Here is a 21,775-nt window from a genome sequence, read left to right on the forward strand (position 1 = left end):
TATTAGGGTTCCAAGCACAGAAGGTGCAGTAACCCTATTGTATTCATACTGATATTCTGTTTATTAGGGGTCCAAGGACCGAAGATGCAGTAACCCTTTTGTATTCTTGCTGATATTCTTTTTATTAGGGTTCCAAGCACAGAAGGTGCAGTAACCCTGTTGTATTTGTACTGATTTTCTGTTTATTAGTGGTGCCGTAACCCCATTATATAACATACTGATATTCTGTTTATTAGGGGTGCAGGAACCCTATTGTATTCATACTGGTTTTCTTTTTATTAGGAGTCCAAGCACCAAAGGTGCAGTAACCCTTCTGTATTCTTGCTGATTGTCTTTATATTAGGGGTCCAAGGTGCAGTAACCCTATTGTATTCATACTGATAGTCTGTTTATTAGGGGTGCAGGAACCCAATTGTATTTGTTCTTCTTTTCTGTTTAATGGGGGTCCAAGCACCAAAGGTGCAGTAACCCTATTGAATTCGTGCTGATTTTCTGTTTATTAGGGATCCAAACACTGAAGGTGCAGTAACCCTATTGTATTCGTACTGATTTTCTGTTTATTAGTGGTGCCGGAACCTCATTGTATTCATACTGATATTCTGTTTATTAGGGGTGCAGGAACCCTATTGTATACTGATATTCTGTTTATTAGGGGTGCAGGAAACCTATTGTATTCATACTGATATTCTTTTTATTAGGGTTCCTTGCACAGAAGGTGCAGTAACCCTGTTGTATTCGTACTGATTTTCTGTTTATTAGGGGTGCAGTAACCCTATTGTATTCATACTGATATTCTGTTTATTAGGGGTGCAGAATATCAGTATGAATATCAGTCCAAGGACCGAAGATGCAGGAATCCTGTTGTATTCATACTGGTTTTCTGTTTATTAGGGATCCAAACACTGAAGGTGCAGTAACCCTATTGTATTCTTACTGATTTTCTGTTTATTAGGGGTGCAGGAACCCAATTGTATTTGCACTGCTTTTCTGTTATTTAGGGGTCCAAACACTGAAGGTGCAGTAACCCTATTGTATTCTTGCCGATTTTCTGTTTATTAGGGGTCCAAGCACCGAAGATGCAGGAACCCCATTATATATTCTGTTTATTAGGGGTGCAGGAACCTCATTGATTTCATACTGATATTCTGTTTATTAGGGGTCCAAGCACCGAAGGTGCAGGAACCCCATTATATATTCTGTTTATTAGGGGTGCAGGAACCTCATTGATTTCATACTGATATTCTGTTTATTAGGGGTGCAGGAACCCTATTGTATTCGTACTGGTTTTCTTTTTATTAGGAGTCCAAGGACCGAAGATGCAGTAACCCTTTTGTATTCTTGCTGATATTCTTTTTATTAGGGTTCCAAGCACAGAAGGTGCAGTAACCCTGTTGTATTCATACTGATATTCTGTTTATTAGGGGTGCAGGAACCCAATTATATAACATACTGATATTCTGTTTATTAGGGGTGCAGGAACCCTATTGTATTCATACTGGTTTTCTTTTTATTAGGAGTCCAAGCACCAAAGGTGCAGTAACCCTTCTGTATTCTTGCTGATTGTCTTTATATTAGGGGTCCAAGGTGCAGTAATCCTATTGTATTCTTGCTGATAATCTGTTTATTAGGGGCCCATGCACCAAAGGTGCAGTAACCCTATTGTATTCATACTGATATTCTGTTTATTAGGGGTGCAGGAACCCAATTGTATTTGTTGTTCTTTTCTGTTTAATGGGGGTCCAAGCACCAAAGGTGCAGTAACCCTATTGTATTCATACTGATATTCTGTTTATTAGGGGTGCAGGAACCCAATTGTATTTGTTCTTCTTTTCTGTTTAATGGGGGTCCAAGCACCAAAGGTGCAGTAACCCTATTGTATTCTTGCTGATATTCAGTTTTTTGGGGGTCCAAGCACCAAAGGTGCAGTAACCCTATTGAATTTGTGCTGATTTTCTGTTTATTAGGGATCCAAACACTGAAGGTGCAGTAACCCTATTGTATTCTTGCCAATTTTCTGTTTATTAGGGGTCCAAGCACCGAAGGTGCAGGAACCCCATTATATATTCTGTTTATTAGGGGTGCAGGAACCCCATTGATTTCATACTGATATTCTGTTTATTAGGGGTGCAGGAACCCCATTGATTTCATACTGATATTCTGTTTATTAGGGGTGCGGGAACCCCATTGATTTCATACCGATATTCTGTTTATTAGGGTTGCAGGAACCCCATTGATTTCATACTGATATTCTGTTTATTAGGGGTGCAGGAACCCCATTGTATTCGTACTGATATTCTGTTTATTAGGGGTGCAGGAACCTCATTGATTTCATACTGATATTCTGTTTATTAGGGTTGCAGGAACCCCATTGATTTCATACTGATATTCTGTTTATTAGGGTTGCAGGAACCCCATTGATTTCATACTGATATTCTGTTTATTAGGGGTGCAGGAACCTCATTGTATTCATACTGATATTCTGTTTATTAAGGGTGCAGGAACCCTATTGTATTCGTACTGGTTTTCTTTTTATTAGGAGTCCAAGGACCGAAGATGCAGTAACCCTTTTGTATTCTTGCTGATATTCTTTTTATTAGGGTTCCAAGCACAGAAGGTGCAGTAACCCTATTGTATTCATACTGATATTCTGTTTATTAGGGTTGCAGGAACCCCATTGATTTCATACTGATATTCTGTTTATTAGGGGTGCAGGAACCCTATTGTATTCGTACTGGTTTTCTTTTTATTAGGAGTCCAAGGACCGAAGATGCAGTAACCCTTTTGTATTCTTACTGATAATCTTTTTATTAGGGTTCCAAGCACAGAAGGTGCAGTAACCCTGTTGTATTCATACTGATATTCTGTTTATTAGGGGTGCAGGAACCCAATTATATAACATACTGATATTCTGTTTATTAGGGGTGCAGGAACCCTATTGTATTCATACTGGTTTTCTTTTTATTAGGAGTCCAAGCACCAAAGGTGCAGTAACCCTTCTGTATTCTTGCTGATTGTCTTTATATTAGGGGTCCAAGGTGCAGTAACCCTATTGTATTCTTGCTGATAATCTGTTTATTAGGGGCCCATGCACCAAAGGTGCAGTAACCCTATTGTATTCATACTGATATTCTGTTTATTAGGGGTGCAGGAACCCAATTGTATTTGTTCTTCTTTTCTGTTTAATGGGGGTCCAAGCACCAAAGGTGCAGTAACCCTATTGTATTCTTGCTGATATTCAGTTTTTTGGGGGTCCAAGCACCAAAGGTGCAGTAACCCTATTGAATTCGTGCTGATTTTCTGTTTATTAGGGATCCAAACACTGAAGGTGCAGTAACCCTATTGTATTCTTGCCAATTTTCTGTTTATTAGGGGTCCAAGCACCGAAGGTGCAGGAACCCCATTATATATTCTGTTTATTAGGGGTGCAGGAACCCCATTGATTTCATACTGATATTCTGTTTATTAGGGGTGCGGGAACCCCATTGATTTCATACTGATATTCTGTTTATTAGGGGTGCAGGAACCCCATTGATTTCATACTGATATTCTGTTTATTAGGGGTGCAGGAACCCCATTGATTTCATACTGATATTCTGTTTATTAGGGTTGCAGGAACCCCATTGATTTCATACTGATATTCTGTTTATTAGGGGTGCGGGAACCCCATTGATTTCATACTGATATTCTGTTTATTAGGGGTGCAGGAACCCCATTGATTTCATACTGATATTCTGTTTATTAGGGGTGCAGGAACCCCATTGATTTCATACTGATATTCTGTTTATTAGGGGTGCGGGAACCCCATTGATTTCATACTGATATTCTGTTTATTAGGGTTGCAGGAACCCCATTGTATTCATACTGATATTCTGTTTATTAGGGGTGCAGGAACCTCATTGTATTCATACTGATATTCTGTTCATTAGGGGTGCAGGAACCCCATTGATTTCATACTGATATTCTGTTTTTTAGGGGTGCGGGAACCCCATTGATTTCATACTGATATTCTGTTCATTAGGGGTGCAGGAACCCCATTGATTTCATACTGATATTCTGTTTATTAGGGGTGCAGGAACCCCATTGATTTCATACTGATATTCTGTTTATTAGGGGTGCGGGAACCCCATTGATTTCATACTGATATTCTGTTTATTAGGGTTGGAGGAACCCCATTGATTTCATACTGATATTCTGTTTATTAGGGGTTCGGGAACCCTGTTGATTTCATAGTGATATTCTGTTTATTAGGGTTGCAGGAACCCTATTGATTTCATACTAGAGATGCACCGATTGCAATTTTCCCCAATTTTCCCCTGTGGGATCACTCCATATTTTACTTTTGTTTGGTTTGACAATCCTCATTTACATAGACAAAGTGGTAGCGGTCTGCTAAATATGACCTAAACCATGCTAATGCGACTCCACAAATGCCAACATAATTCTCCAGCCTATTCAAGAGAATGTCGTGATCTATCATGTCGAATGCAGCACTAAGATCTAAAACCACTAGAAGAGAAATTCAGCCGTGATCAGATGATAAGAGCAAGACATTTGTAACTCTGATAAGTGCAGTCTCTGTACTGTGATGAGGCCTAAATCCTGACTGAAATTCTTTGTATATACTATTTCTCTGTAGAAATGAACATATTTGGGAGGATACTACCTTTTCTAGTATTTTTGACAAATGGGAGATTTGAAATCGGTCTATAATTAGCCAGTTCTCTAGGATCAAGTTGTGGCTTCTTAATAAGCGATTTGATAATTGCCATTTTAAAGTTTCTTGGGACATGTCCTAAGCATAGCGAGGAGTTAATATTAAGAAGAGGTTCTGAGATTACAGGAGATACCTCTTTTAAGAGCTTATTTTGTATAGGATCTAAAAACATGTTGTGGCTTTTGATGTTTCAATAAGTTTTGTTAGCTCTTCATGACCTATGATAGCGAAGGATTGAAGTTGCACGTGAGGAAAATTATTCGACACTGTTTTCTGAGGTGCTATGACAGATGATTGCATAATTCCAATTTTATTTCTGATTATTTCAATTTTATCTGTAAAGAAATTCATGAAGTCATTACTCTTGTGCTGTGATGGAATATCTGGTTCTGTTGAGGCTTTATTCCTAACCAATTTAGCCACAGTACTGAATAAATATCTAGGATTGTTGTGGTTATTTTCTATGAGTTTACCCAAATATGCTGATCTGGCAGCTTTGAGTGCCTGTCTATTTCTACAGACACTATCCTTCCATGCACCCTGAAATACTTCTAATTATGAATTTTTCCACATGCGCTCCATTTTCCGAGCTGCTCTCTTGAGAGCATGAGTGTGATCATTGTACCATGGTGCAGGGCTTATTTCTTTAATTTTCTTTAATCGAGGTGGGGCGACAATATCAAGAGTGCTAGAGAAGACTGCATTTATATTTTTTGTTATTTCATCAAGTTCTTCTGGGCTTTGGGGTTTATTGAGTGTATGAGATAGATCTGGAAGATTATTAGTGAAGCTATCTTTGGTGGTCAAAAGAATAGTTCTACCTGAATGATAGCTCGGTGTAGATTGAGTAACATTAGCTGATTGCAGCATACAAGAGACGAGGTAATGATCCGAGATGTCATTGCTCTGCTGCAGAATTTCTATAGTATCAACATCAACTCCATATGACAGAATTAAATCTAGCGTATGATTATGGCAATGAGTTGGTCCTGTAACATTTTGTCTGACTCCAAGAGAGTTGAGAATATCGATAAATGCTAATCCCAATGTGTCATTTTCATTATCTATGTGAATGTTAAAGTCACCAACAATTAAAGCTCTATCTACAGTAACTACAAAATCTAATAACAAATTAGCAAATTCCCCAAGGAAATCAGAATAAGCCCCGGGTGATCTATACATTGTTGCAAGTGTAAAAGACGACATAGCTTTTTTATTTAAATTTGACGGTGTCACATTAAGCATTATTAGTTCAAGACTTGCATTTATATCCTGTCCTCTGAGAAACAACGAAAACTTCACTGTAAATTGTATCAACACCTCCTCCTCGACCCTTCAGATGAGGCTCATGTTTATAACAGTAACCTGGGGGAGTAGATTGATTTAAACTAATATATTCATCTGGTTTAAGCCAGGTTTCAGTCAAACAGAGCGCATCCAAACTATGATCTGTAATAATTTCATTAACAATTAGTGCTTTGGTAGACAGAGATCTAATGTTTAGTAGCCCTATTTGTTGTTTATCTTTATTTTTTTATTTTTTTCAAGTTTGACCGTAATAAAATTTTTTCTAAATGTCTTTAGTGAGAGTTTTGTGTTTGGTAGTTCGGGGAACAGACACAGTCTCTATGAGATATCTAGGTGATACTGTCTGTATGTGTTGTAGTTTATGTGACCTGTGTGATGTCTCGAGGCAGCTAGCAGTTGTTCGGATTAACCAGTTTGTCTGCTTCCTGACCTGGGCCCCAGTTAGTCAATTCAACAATATGAGATCAGAATGACACGCTGTTAAAACGGAGGTTGTCGGCAACATCGCGCTGTTGTGCTCAGATTTAGAATGTATGAAAAAGACGGTAACAGATATAAAACTACATTTTGCACTTTTTTTTTTTTTTCTTTGTTTTTTACATTTTTGGACATGTTAATATTTATTAATATGTATTTATTTTTTTTTAGATTTGAAAATGGACCACATTGCATTCAAGACTAATATGGATAATAGGTTATACGCTCTTTATTTTTATTTTGACTTGGAGCGCCTGCTTTACTGTTTTCTCTATAATAAGCACTTAAATGTGTGGATGTCTTTTCAATGGGTTTGGGGTTCACTCTGTTCTTTTGGGTGAACGGGGGTGGGTTTTTACTGCACCAGATTCTTATTTTGCACTTTTCAATTAGCATTTTTTCTGTTAATTTAGTGCAGGGACTACTGTTACTATTAATAATACTTGCTCAGATCCTATACTGTCATGGCTGGATTCTGTTTTTGTTTTTTAAATAAAAAATGGTTATCATAGCCAGTAGATCAGCAGGCTACAATATAAATTTTGTTAGCTGGAATGTTAAGTCCTTAAATCACCCTGTCAAGCGTAGAAAAGTACTTCTGCATTTAAAACAACTTAAAGGGGGGATAGCCTTTCTTCAGGAAACTCATTTATGTAAAAGACCATTTTAGATTGAAGTGTGAGTGGTTAGGTCCGTTATATCACTCTCATTTTAATTCTAAATCTAGAGGCACAGCAATTCTTATTGGAAAAAATATCCCATTTGAGGTTTCGAAGGTTGTAGCAGACTCTACAGGTCACTTTGTCATAGTAGTTGGTAAACTTTACAACTTACCAGTTGTCCTAGCTAATGTATATGCACCAAATTATTATGATAGTTTTTTTTCACAAACATTTTTTTCTAGATGACCAAAACTGGACACACTATTTGATACTAGGAGGAGATATGAATTGCATAATGTCTTCATTGTTAGATCGTAATTCTATCAAAGCTACCATTCCATCCAAATCAGCTGATACCATTCAATTATTCCTTGACACATATGGGGGTATCTGATGTGTGGCGTTTTCGCAATCCTGGGTCAAGAAGTTATTCTTTTTTCTCACCTGTTCATCAAACGTATTCACGTATAGACTACTTTTTCTCCCTTTAATTAGTTATTGTGAGTATCATGCTATTGTTATTTCAGATCATGCCCCGCTATAAATTACATTATGCATACCGGTTACATATGACAGATATCGTCCCTGGCGCTTAAACACTTTGTTGCTTTCAGATGAAGTATTTGTTAAACTTATATCGTCTAAGATAAAAACATTTCTTGAACATAACCAAACCCCGGGAATGCCATTTTCAGTTATATGGGAAGCACTGAAAGCATATTTGAGAGGAGAAATAATATCTTATAGTTCTTACATTAGAAAAGTACAAACAGCCAGACTTGAGGAATTAGAAAATGCTATACTAAAATTAGATGCAACCCTGACCCAGAAATCATCGCCTAATTTATATAAACAACGATTATCACTTCAAACAGAATATAGTCTTAAGTACTAAATACATTGAAAATCTGATGAAGAAAACATGCCATAAATCATATGAACATGGTGAGAAGGCCGGGAGAGTTTTGGCTTATCAACTGAGACAAAAAATAAAAGATAAATTAGGCTTTAGGTTTACAGGACACTCACAGATTAATCATTGTTTTTATGAGTTCTATTCAGAATTATATACTTCTGAATCCCATAAGGATAAGAAGCTGTTTTCTTCATTTTTATAAGATTACCATTCCTCCAATTGACAGCGAGGCAGCAGTTGAACTCGAAACTCCCTATTTGGTTGAAGAAATTAATGCCTCAGTAATGTCTATGCAAAACGGAAAATCGCCTGGCCCAGATGTCCGAGCGAGTTTTATAAAAAATTGAAGAATGAATTATCTCCGCCCTTATTAAGTGTTTTTGAGGAATCTTTTTCTTCTGGTACACTACCTCCAACTATGCGACAAGCAGTCATATCACTCATTCTCAAGGAAAAAAAGGATCCTCTTGATTGTGGCTCTTATCACCCCATCACTCTTCTTAATGTGGACAGTAAAATCCTGGCTAAAATGTTGGCTCGTAGGTTAGAAACTGTTCTGCCTTCTATAATATCCAGTGATCAAACTGGATTTATCAAAACTCTACAATTGTTTTCTAATATACGTCCGCTCTTAAATATTCTTTATGATCCCACTCCATCTGATGTCCCTGATGTACTGCTATCACTCGATGCTGAGAAAGCTTTTGACCGGGTGGAGTAGGACCCTTTTTTTTTTTTTTTATGTTTTGAAGAAATTTGCGTTTGGTTCAAAATGTATTCAATGGATTAAAGTTCTTTTATACATCCCCTCTGGCGGCAGTACATACAAATAATAACCTATCTCCCTTTTTCTCTCTACAACGTGGCACGAGACTGGTGGTTGTCCTTTATCGCCCCTTTTATTTGCATTAGTAATTGAACCACTAACTGTGGATTTACATTTATGCATTTGGCAGACGCTTTTATCCAAAGCGACTTACAGTGCACTTATTACAGGGACAATCCCCCCGGAACAACCTGGAATTAAGTGCCTTGCTCAAGGACACAATGGTGGTGGCCGTGGGGTTCGAACCAGCGACCTTCTGATTAACGGCCCTGTGCTTTAGCCACTACGCCACTGGACTGTTATATATCTTTGGCAAAATCTCTGGATATAAAGTAAATTTACAGAAAAGTGAACTCATGCCAATAAATCTAACATCTCATTCAACATTATCTAACACTTTTCCATTTAAAATAAGTACAGAAAAGTTTAAATACTTGGGTATCTGGATTACTTATTAATATAATAAACTCTATAAAGCTAACTTCCACTCTCTCATAAACCATTTAAAAGAGGATCTTGACCGTTGGAACCTGCTCTTATTATCTTTAGGAGGTAGAATTAATGCGGTCAATATGAATGTGTTGCCTAGATTTTTGTTTTTGTTTCAAAGTCTTCCTATTTTTTTAACAAAATCTTTCTTCATGCATATAGACACCCTGATATCTGACTTTATCTGGAATAGGAAAATCCCTCGGATATGTCAAGTCAAGTGGTTTTTATTGTCGTTTCAACCATATACAGTTAGTACAGTACACAGCGAAACGAGACAACGTTCCTCCAGGACCATGGTGCTACATAAAAACAACAAAGGACCAACATAGTACCACATGAGACTACACAGACTAAATAACATACCTATATATATATATATATATATATATATATATATATATACCTTTATAAAGTGCACGTAAAGATATAATACAAAGACATCATTCTTGTGGTGGTCTGTCCCTCCCTAATCTTCAGCAATACTGTTGCGCTTCTAATATTACATTTATGTTGTAATGGATCAACCCTTCTGATAACCTGGCATGGCTGTTGTTAGAAAAGGCTTCTTGTAGGCCCACATCATTACCTGCTCCAATTTGTACAAAGATACCTCTTTCTGAGTCATTATCTAGACATTCTTTAAACCCAATTGTTAGAGCATCTTTTAAAATATTGAACCAGTTTAGACAAGCTTTTTTGCTTACTGATCTCTAAATGCATGCCCTTTTATGAGAAATCATATGTTTACACCCTCTATTACAGACACTGCTTTTAATTGTTGGGCAGAGAAAGGACTTGTCACATTGAAAGATCTATATATTGATAATAGCTTTATCTTGTTTCAGCAAATAAGGGCAAAATATAATATTCCAAATACACATTTCTTCAGATATTTGCAGATTCGCAGTTTTATGACATCTAACACTACTGACTTTCCAGCTCTACCTACTGAATCTCTACTTGATATCATTTTGAAAATCAGTCCACTCTCCAAGAATAATATCGGTCTGATATACTCTTTGATTTCCTCACAGAATTTAACTTCTTTGACAAAATCAAAGCAACAATGGGAAAGTGAACTTGATATGCAACTTTCAGAAAAAGCATGGCAAGATATTATAAATAAGATTCATTCAACCTCAATCTGTTCACGACATGAATTATTCAATTCAAAATAGTCCACCGCCTACACTGGACAAAAGCTAAATTAGCTAAATTTTCACCTAATATAGACTCCTTGTGTGATATGTGTAGAGCTAATCATACATACATACACATGTTTTGGTCATGTCCTAAGCCTGTTAATTTTTGGCAATTAATATTCAATTTGTTTTCAGGAGTTCTGCATTTATCTATTAAGTCTTCCCCCATTCTTGTAATATTCGGTTTAACTACAGAACTCTGTTTAGATAATAATGCAAAAATATGATTGCTTTTATGACTTTTTTAGCTAGACGTCTTATATTGCTTAAGTGGAAGGACAGATCTCCACCTAATTTTAATCATAGGATCAGGGATCTTATGCATCATCTTGCACTAGAGAAGATTCGATACTCCACTAAAGGCTGTAGTCAAACATTTTTCATTATTTGGCTGCCAGTGCTGACTTACTTACAGCAAATTAATCCAAATATAATTTTTCCTGTGTGATTTATTTATTTATTTCCCTCCTTATTTTCTTTTATCTGACCCTGTGATAATATATTACAGAAAAGCACTGTAAGATATGTAATGGTGCAGTGGGGATGGGGAGCTCTGTTGGAGCAAGATCATTGATTTCATCTTAATCTGTTTTTGAAATTGCTGTTATATTATGTAAAATATGAATAAAAAGACTTTGAGAAAAAAAATATGAAGAAAACACGTAAACAAATGAACTGAACAGAACCCAATCGACAACTCCAACCTTCCTCCTGGTCCGCATCGACTTAAACCCGTCTGTGTGTAATCAAACACATCAAGGGATACTGATGCTGAGGCAATTGTCATTAGATTTAGGCTCTTTGCCTCGGACTGACGACTTCTCGTGGCAATTTTAATTTGGATCTGGAGGCTGAACCCAGCGTCAAGCCTCGCATTGCCCTCCACATTGCCCATCACAGAAGGGTGATTTTACCAGTTTTCCACGTAAAAAAGTGGGAGGTGTTCACAATAAACATTGAAAACATATATTTGGAAGAGAGAAAATAAGTTTGCTGTTGCTTTGATAGCAGAAAGTAATAAAAGGACTCGTTTCTTGTTGAATTTAAATGAGTTCAATAACTGGGGTCTCTGATAATCCTAAACGATAAGGTAATATTTAATTAAAAGAGTTTATGAGACATTCAAAAAGGCGTGTGGAAAAACACTTTGGTGTGACGTCACTTCATGGACTTCAATGTATTCTGCAGCGCTGACCTGACGAGTCACAAGAAAGACCCTTAACGCCTATAAATATCACTGTGGCAGTGGGGGTGTGGTCAAGTGCCTGTCCAGAGAGAGGGAAGCGGTAAGGGCACTTACACCTGAGCAAACTGATGTTTAACACCTGACTGAGAAAGAGCAACACGTCAGTCCAGTGTTGGCATGTTCCCTGAAGTTAGAGAACTACATGTCATTAAGAAGTTTGTGTTTACTGAGTTTTGTTATTTGTGCCCATTAAAATCCCTACTTGAGAGGAGCAACTCGTCTTTGTGTCCTCCTTATCATTCATAACCCTTTACAATCACTCACTATTGCACATTAATCATTGCTCTTCACAATCACAAAAGTGAACGATTATGGTTTCAAAAGGTCAGTTTGGATCCCTGAAATTATTATTATAATAATTTTTTTTACATGCATTTATTTATTTTGTTGAATTTGATATTCTTTCACGGCACACTAGTGTACCACGGCACAGTGGTTGGGAAACACTGCATCAATTGGTCATTTTGACAGATAAAAACAAGCTAGAAATTCTGCTTAAACCATCTTTATATGTGGTATATTCACTCTTTCTCGGTCTCTGTGTGTGCATGAAGCATAGAGAGGGAGAGCGCTCACAGCCATTTGTGAGTGTGAGAGAACGGTGCTGTTGATGCAAAAATAACGTGCTTCTTTTACAAGTACTTGGTATATGAGGGAAGATGCATTAGGGAGTTTCTGATGGTAGGGTGCAATAAGTAGTTCATAGATTTGGGTGTTGGATCAGATGTCACTTGCTTCACTGTATACCTAAATAGAACTGTTCAGGTTGTAGTCCACAAACCCGGAAGTGAATTTGCATAAAAAAATTCGAATTAAAATGGGATGTGAATTTTAAAGCTGTGTTGAAGCAAAATGCTTATATATATATATATATATATATATATATATATATATATATAAATATAAATCACACAGCAGCTTCAAAATTCTCTTTTGAGGTATGAAAGTGTGTATCGAAAACGGCCACTTATCGTCAAGTAATGTTTACCACAGACCTTATTTTACTCGCAAATCCAAAACTCCCATCATAAAATCCCATAGGAAAATCAAGGCCAGGACAGCCTTTGAGTATCACGGACTGGCAAGCACAACATTCCTTTATGGATTAAATCTTTAAAGGATATTCAGTAGTTTTCTTTAGACTTAATGTATTCATTTGCAGTTTAAACATCATGTGTATCTTTTCAGCCACAGTACTGCTTGAATGAGACTTTGTTGCACACCGTTCTATTATTGTGGTAACATGAAAGCACGTTCACATGTTTCAGATGACTCTTACACGTGCAAGAAGGTTATACTCAGCACCGTTGTGGCTAGAAAAACTCATCAGGAAAACGGGACAATTTATTAACCAATGTCAATCATTTAAACATAATAAATATTGATCAATAAAATTGGTCGTCCATTTATTTGTAATAAATGGTGTGTATATTATTTTCTGTTGGATTTGCACAGAAATTCGAGAGTGTGTGATGCATTGTTTCTTGCGATGGTTTTTCAATGCTACCTCTGAGCCTCATTTACAAAGTGTGTATTTGATTGTAGTGTGATGTGTTCTGTTCAGGAGGATGAGAAGATCCTGACGGAGGTGTTTGCTCAACTGACAGATGAATCCACAGAAGAGAACAAGAGGAGAGAGCTGGTACATCACTCACATTCAGCGCTGATGATGTCATGATATGATTCAGCTCTCATGTGTTTCTGTTTCACTTCCACAGGTCAACTTTTTTAAAGAGTTCTGTGCCTTCTCACAAACATTACAACCCCAAAACAGGGACGCTTTCTTCAAAACACTGGCAAATCTAGGAATTTTACCTGCCTTGGAAATTGTGATGGTGAGTTGAGCAGAGGATTCAGAACCTGCACTTGATTACACTAGTGATTGTGTAGCAAACATGAATAGTTTTCATTGCACAGAAGTGTATTGAAGTGTGAGTGTTGTGGTGTGAAGGGTATGGAGGACGTGCAGGTGAAGGGCGCAGCTACAGACATCTTCTCTTATCTGGTGGAGTTCAGTCCGTCCATGGTCAGAGAGTTTGTCATGCAGGAGCCGCAGCAGGCTGATGATGTGAGTATGACACACAGTATTTCACACACATTCTTCACACTCTCTGTCTTATAAATAAACCGATTGAAGCAGCTACACAGTATTAGTATGCATTCTTTCGAGCTGTGCGGTGTGTTTGAATAACAGGTGTTCCTATGTGTTTAGGATGTTCTACTTATTAATGGGGTGATAAAGCAGATGATTTGTGATTCAGACCCGGAGCTGGGTGGTGCTGTGCAGCTCATGGGTCTCCTGAGGACACTCATCGACCCAGAGAACATGCTCGCTCCAGCCAATGTGAGCGCTTCATTTGCACTGAACTGCTTTAAAGTCTCCCTGATTGATTCATTATGTGTGCATCCCAATCAGCTCCCTATGTCATGAATTGGTATATTGTGAACACTAATTCGGGCACTGGCACGGTGTTCATCCACTGAACATTGTGACACTTCTGACTAGGGAATACCTGGATCGGTATTGCTCCAATACTGAAGCTTTTAGACGGATCTGGTATCGGTCAGACGAGCCCGATCCAAATCCAATACTGTGTGTTAGTCATGTTCGTTACAGTCAAGCTCCAAAAGTGATATCATAGAACCATAAAAACACCATTAAAGTAGTTCATATGACCCGTGCATTTTATTCAAAGCCATTTGAAGACGTGCGATAGCTCTATGAATCACAAAAGCTGTGTTTTAATAAGTAAATATATCAAATGCACACGCAGCTCCAGTGTGTCAGTGAATGGCGCTGCTCTGTTTACACACACTAACAGCGGTGTGCAATATTTGAGAGCTACTCACGAACAACATCTCAGATGTAGATTCTCAATAGTTCGATTCACTTATAATATGCATTTAAAACAGAACCGGAGGAGCATTTCACCAGAATTTGAATAAGAAGCGAATTAAACTACTGTTTAAACTTGCCTACAAACAGACACATAAAGGACTTCCTGGAGACTTCAGAATGTGAAAATAAAAGCATGAGGGGTTAAAAGTTAAAGGTGCACGATTGAGATATATTACTATTATAATATTTTATTAGTATTATTATTGGTTTACAAATGATAATAATATTTAAGTTGAATGGATTCCAAAAAGTAACTGTGGACTGATGTCTTACAACTAAATAGAACAAAAAAGAGATCTGAATCCTTTGAAGTCCAGAAACAAGAGATAATAAAATGGCTTCTTTTCTACTGATGAATTACTGTTAATTTTGCTGCTCCATTATCCAGTGTACTAGTTAATAATGAAGTGTTTCTTAATAATCTAACATTTATATGGAAATAATGTGTAGTTACAGCTTTGTGTTTCTTTAAAGAGTATTAAAAGAGTACTCCAAATTAGTTCCACACAATAATGTAAAGATATTCTAAACTGATTATGCTAAAAACATCACTGGTATCGGTTGATACTGAGATTTCCGTTATCAGAATCGGTAGAGAAAAAGTGGTTTCTGTGCATGCATACTTATGACTCAATCACGCACGACACGTTAACAAGCTCGAGCGCAGCTGTTATTAATCAGCACTATCACTATATAAATGACACTATCGTTCATTTTAGTTAAAGATATTCAAATGTACAGTGTTATTAAATCAGGTAAATGGCGTAAAGAAATAAAATTATAAAGGTGTGTATTTTAAACCTTTAACAACTACAATTCTTAAAAGATTGTTTCAATTTCATGGCAAACAACATCTCTTTTTAAGAGAAAATATGGCTTGTACTTCATAGTTTACAATTGTGCTCATCAACTTCAGAAGACATGACGATGTTTCCGGTAAGGGAACAAAGTGAGCAATGATGCTCCCTGGTTTGTAGGGTACATTGCGGGATTTTTTTAGGGAGCGAACGTTTCGGTGCACTGGAACAATTTTGCGAATGAGACCGCCCTAAAATTGGCCGACTCACTGATCAGTGCCCTGTCTACTGAACTGGGGATCTGATTGACATGTTCCTCTTCTTTAAAAAAGCACAAATGTGGGTTCCAGTGAGACACTTACAATGGAAGTAAATGGGGGCTAATTCTTTAACGTTCAAATACTCACGGTTTCAAAAGTATAGACCTTAATATTATGTGCGTTAATATGATTTAACTGTGATAAAATCAATTACAAACCACATCTGTGTAAAGATAGAGCCAATTTTACATTGCTGTAATGTCAACAAACCCTCAAATGACTGTAAAAATGATTTAAACAACTGTACAGCTCAAATAATCCACAAGTTTTAACAGAAGAATTAGTGAAAGTGCTTTTTATCAAATTATTATCTTCATATTTCTGCCTTTAAACCCTCCAAATATTAACCCCATTGACTTCTTTTGTAAGTGTCTCACTGGAACACACATTATTGCATTTTTTTTTTTTTAAAGAGGAGGAGGAACGACTCCATGTATATTTGTAATCAATATTATGCCACAAATGCTGTTGATTGGACTTGTACTGAACCCGGAATAGTCCTTTAAACTGTAAAATGTGTAAAATCAGAAAGTAATATATATATATATATATATATATATATATATATATATATATATATATATATATATATAGAACGGAATTTGGGAAAAATAGAATGGATTTCATTGGGTCATATTGTGTAAAACAAATCTAATCCTGAAAATGATGATGGTAATTATAATAATATTTCAGTGATATAATATACCGTATCCCAATATAGTGATTCAGTAGTATATTATTACTCAAATGCCTTCCAAAAAAAGAAGTGAGTGAAGTTCTCAAGAAAGGTTTCTGTAAAAATATAGTATGATTTTGATAAGGTTCCCTACAATACTTCTAATTTAATTGAATAATCTTCATTAATTTCAACATACAGTATATTAATACATTTTTAAAACCAAAAGTTGTATTTGTTAACATTAATGTACTATGAACTAACATGAACTAACAATGAACAGTTGTATTTTTATTAACTAACATTAAGAGTAATATATGCTGTAATAAATATGTAATTCAATCATGATACCTAATGCATTAACTAATGAAAACTTATTGTAGTGTTAGCACATGTATTTGCTATTGCTGTGTATTGGTGCATTAAATGAAAATGATAAATATAATTCTTCAGGGAAAACTGTCCTTTTATTATTTTTATCTCGATTTTTATTTTATGCACTAAATATTTTGAATCTGTTTGGCTGAAATGACGGTGCCTCTGGTTGTAAAAGAACAACATTTAAGGAATTTCATCATCAATAGCCTAAAAATATGGAGATATAATTAGTCGTATCGCTCAGCCATAGTCTTCAAGGATTTGTGTTTTGATCATGTTTCAGAAAACAGAGAAGAGTGAGTTTTTGACTTTCTTCTATAAGTATTGTATGCAAGTGCTGACGGCGCCACTGCTCGCCAATACTGCTGACGAGATCACAGGTAAGACCCTACACCAGTACTCGCACAGCACTACATGAAGTGAATGCTGTACCTTTCATTTAACTGCTGTCTGTTTAACATTTGCCACAGATTTGAGTGAGGGATCGACTAAAGTGAACCCTGTTTGTCCAGGTACAGCTCACATGTCATCAGAGTGCATTATAGTCACTGTTCACTCATGTCAAGTTGAGCATGTCATCTGTGTTCTCTGTGATTCTTAGATAACTTCCAAGCAGCGCAGCTTCTGGCTCTGATCCTGGAGCTGCTGACATTCTGTGTGGAGCACCACACGTACCACATCAAGAACTTCATCATGACAAAAGACCTGCTGAGGAGAGTCCTCACACTTATGAACTCCAAACACACATTCCTGGCGCTGTGTGAGTATCGCCGTGTGCCCGCACGCATGCATGCACGGGAACTGCTGGGAAGTAGGATGCACGAGAACACTGGGGTCTCAAGAATGGGTTTCTAAAGTTAATGGTGAAAAACACATTGAGATCGTATTCAATGTCCAAAGACGTCCATCTGCATGTGTACATGAGAAACAGATTCACACAACGAAATATATAGAAACATTTTGTACAGCGTATAGCATACTCTCATTGCATGATTGGATTAAAAATGGATCTTATATAGTTTTTAATTTGTTTTCCCGGTGTTCATTGTAACCTGTATTTTGCTTTGAAAATAGCCAAAGACGCTGACATTGTGTTAAACAAACAATCATTTGTTTTTGAATAAACACATCTTTATCTGATTAATGGATGATCAAAAGAATAGTTAGATGCAACCCTGGTTAAATATGTTACTAAACACTGTATGCTAAAGCACTTTACCCCATCAGCACACAAAACCCTCTTACAACGTTATCATCTTTAAAGCACCACTGCTTTAACATTACTGACTACTTGACCTGGCTCATCCTGACACATCTCTAAATCACTTATTGCACACTAGATTGTTATTTATTGTATTTTCCCTGTTCTCTAAAACTCAAGTCTCAAGTCTCAAGTACAACGTAGACCAAAGGGCTGTACATCCAAAAACAAGAAAAAACATACATACAATATGCAATGACAAAGTCAAGAATTAAAACAAACAGAATACAAATACGTTTTCACACAAATTTTAAAAACATCAACTGACGGTGCAGTTCTAATATCAGGGGGAAGAGCATTCCACAGTCTAGGGCCAGCGACTGAAAAAGCTCAATCTCCTTTAGTTTTAAGTCGAGTTCTTGGAACAAAGAGCAGTAGACAATTAAAAGACCTTTGAGATCTACTAGAGTTCATTAGCACCAAATCCTTGATATATTCCGGGGCCAATTCGTGAACAGCTTTATAAACATATAACAAAATGTTATACTGTATCCGATATTTCACAGGGAGCCAATGAAGCCTTTTCAGAACAGGAGTAATATGCTCCCTCTTCTTAATACCAGCACTCAGCCTCGCTGCAGCGTTTTGAACCAACTGCAATCTTGAGATAAGAGATTGACTGACTAATTCCTACATATAAAGCATTGCAGTAGTCCAAATGTGTGGAGATAAATTCGTGAATCACTGTCTCCAAATCAGGAACAGACAAAAAAGATTTCATTTTAGCTATAGTCCTTAACACCATGGAAATCTAGGCCCGCGGACGGGCCCTTAAATGTACAAAATAAAAGTATGCGATAAACAAAACAGCTGTGTGTTACATTGGTACACATGCCACATATCTTTGGAAAGCTACATTTCTTGATTTTCTATTGATATAAACCATTTTAAGATACAATCACAACAGCAGGTACAATCTATATCTTTGTCAGACCACCAACATATAAACAACCAATAACAAAATTTAGGCAACTCACCTATGATGCCTCATAGTTGTACACTGAGCCATAACTTCCCGACAAAAACGGTGTTGTTTCATTGTCAAATGTCCAAATGATCAAATCAAGTAAAATGTTTAGTCCAAATCACAGTATTACATCAATAAATATCCACAGACTCTTGTTGCATCATTTCAAAGCACCTGGCAGCTGTGCCTAATCTTTCACATATTACCGTAATAACTTCAGTTCAGATGTAAACATTTCCTATATCCGGTATCAAAATGGAAGCACGCACTCTGGCCTTTCGATTGACACCTCATTTGACCCAATAGGAGCTTCCATGTCCTGTCCACAGCCTTCAATACCCAACCACCATCTGTGTCGAGTGTAAGGGCATACCCACTTTCCTTTGTTTACTGATCAAACCAATTACATTGAAGAGTGGAAATGACTGACGCATCGTATAGCCAATGAAATTCTGAAAACAGTGATATGCGGCTTTAGTGGAACTATTAGATGATCGGCTCTGTTATTCCTGTACGTAAAGTTTCCTCGAGTTTACCCCTGCTGTAGCCTCCGTGCGTAAATGCATGCAGAGCTGCTTTGGAACTGTTTACACATTTGGCGATTTAAATATGGTGAAACGGACTCGAAAAACAGGATTTTCACCCCAGGATGTGATATAAGAAGGCATTCATTGTCAGAATTCTGAGTTTGGAGATGAAATTTCTGAAAACAATACAGATGATTCAGAGGCAGATGGAGAGATGAGACATGGCTCTGGACAAGTAAGTGTTTTCTTGTGTTTATAACATATATTACTGTATATTCGCATAAATAAGCTTTAGTTTGAATAATGAATACACATTTTGTAATTACCCTTTGTCCTGTGTTTCCTCAGTGAGTGTTTGAACCGTTTGTGCGTGTTTTTAGTTCATTGTTTGTTTCAGATCTATTGACATGCTATATAGATGTTTTGTATATTTACTGTAAAATATATATATATATATATATATATATATATATATATATATATATATATATATATATATATATATATGTAAATAAATCAATAAATATAAGTTGAAAATAAGAATATATGTTGTGTTTGAGAGTCTATTTGTTACAATGCGGGAGGTGGGGGAGGTGTAGGGCCATCTATTTGTTACAGTGCTGAATTCATGGGGAGGTGTAGGCCCATCTCTTTGTTCCATAGTACATTGGCAAAGTATACAGTATTTACAGTAAATATACATACAATAATACATTTTTACACACTCGAAAAGAAAAACTATATATATATATATATATATATATATATATATATATATATATATATATATATATATATATATATATATATAGAATACAGAAAAGATGGAGAAGTTGTGTCTAGCTTTGTAAATTACATTTATTTATTATCCCCCACTCAGCAAGCTGCCACATAAAGTGGAGCAGCAGGACAGCACCTCATCAAGAGAGGAGGGCTTTCAGAGAGACCCTTGCTGAGGAGCATGGCAGAGTTGGGGTCTCAATCCACAGCCAGACCAGTATCTCCTGCTCCACGAAGAGCAGATCACAGGCCGTTGCACATCACCAAATCTTGCACCGCTGGTCGCCTGAAGTGCAGGCAGTGTCATGCAAAGACACCAGTGAAGTACTCTCCTGTGTTGTGCCTATGTGCTTTGTACACAAATGTGACTGCTACAATGACTGGCATGTTGCTAGAAACATGTACAATTTTATAATGGTTTGTAAATACTTTATGTAAAAATTAATGTAAATAGTTTGTTGTGTATTTTTTATATAAACAAATTGTCCACCATAGCACTAGTTTTGACTCTTTTATATGCACAACATTTAGTTTCAAGAAGGGAAAAGGCACTCTAATGTGTTTATGCATCAGTTACTCTGTGTCAGCAAAACTAATAGTGGATCTGGATATGGAATATGATAGCTCTAAGTGTCATCTTTCATTAGAGCCCACAATTATGACTGTACGTTGAAGCGTTCAAAAGTTGCAGCCTTTTTGTCCTAGGTTTCCAAAGTGACCTTTTGGAGTATCCAAAAGGCACTTTTGTAAAACGCCTGGGTGTACCCTTAGAAAAACATGTGTAAAATATTCATTTTTTATGATATTGTTATAACATTTGAACCTGGACTAGGTAAGGATTCATGCTGTGATCCCATTGTGTTCTCAAGCTAATAGCTACAAGTTATAGTCATCTGCAGGCATCTGTATGCAAAAAAAAATTTCAGGTAGGAAAAAGAAAATTCTATTTCATTGTGTTCAAACTTCTATTACTCAAAATCAGTAGCACTTACAGTAATTCTGACTGCTGGAGAAAAAACTTCAGAGTGTCCCCTTTCAAATGTGACCAAAACCATGCATGTACTCCAAACGGTTCAAGAACAGCTTTAAATTTACTTTGGGTATGCCTTGATTAGGCGTTTTAGGCTAATTTTACAGGATTGGGAAGAGGTTAACTGATAAAAACTATTTTTTACCACATTTTTAACCTGATAGTCAAACATAAGAGCAGAGTCAAAAATTACACCTAGATTTCTTATTTTAGGCTGCACATATGTTTCCCATATACCTAAAAAATCGGTTAAACCGCTGTCAGCCTTCTTCGTCCCAAACACCATGACTTTAGACT

General features: G+C 36.6%; 1 protein-coding gene across 2 annotated transcripts in view; it reads left to right on the top strand.

Annotated features, from left to right (window-relative positions):
* The window catches only part of LOC127617864 (serine/threonine-protein phosphatase 4 regulatory subunit 3-like), a 61,285-nt gene that overhangs the window by 19,823 nt on the left and 19,687 nt on the right, over nucleotides 1-21,775 (top strand). For both annotated transcript variants that reach the window (XM_052089981.1, XM_052089982.1), the window contains 7 exons: nucleotides 13,408-13,485; nucleotides 13,562-13,678; nucleotides 13,795-13,911; nucleotides 14,056-14,187; nucleotides 17,197-17,293; nucleotides 17,384-17,425; nucleotides 17,515-17,673. In XM_052089981.1, the coding sequence (XP_051945941.1) occupies nucleotides 13,408-13,485; nucleotides 13,562-13,678; nucleotides 13,795-13,911; nucleotides 14,056-14,187; nucleotides 17,197-17,293; nucleotides 17,384-17,425; nucleotides 17,515-17,673 (742 nt within the window). The remainder of the gene's footprint in view (nucleotides 1-13,407; nucleotides 13,486-13,561; nucleotides 13,679-13,794; nucleotides 13,912-14,055; nucleotides 14,188-17,196; nucleotides 17,294-17,383; nucleotides 17,426-17,514; nucleotides 17,674-21,775) is intronic.

Source organism: Xyrauchen texanus, chromosome 24 (genome assembly GCF_025860055.1).
Source record: "Xyrauchen texanus isolate HMW12.3.18 chromosome 24, RBS_HiC_50CHRs, whole genome shotgun sequence".
NCBI classification, from domain to species: Eukaryota; Metazoa; Chordata; class Actinopteri; order Cypriniformes; family Catostomidae; genus Xyrauchen; species Xyrauchen texanus.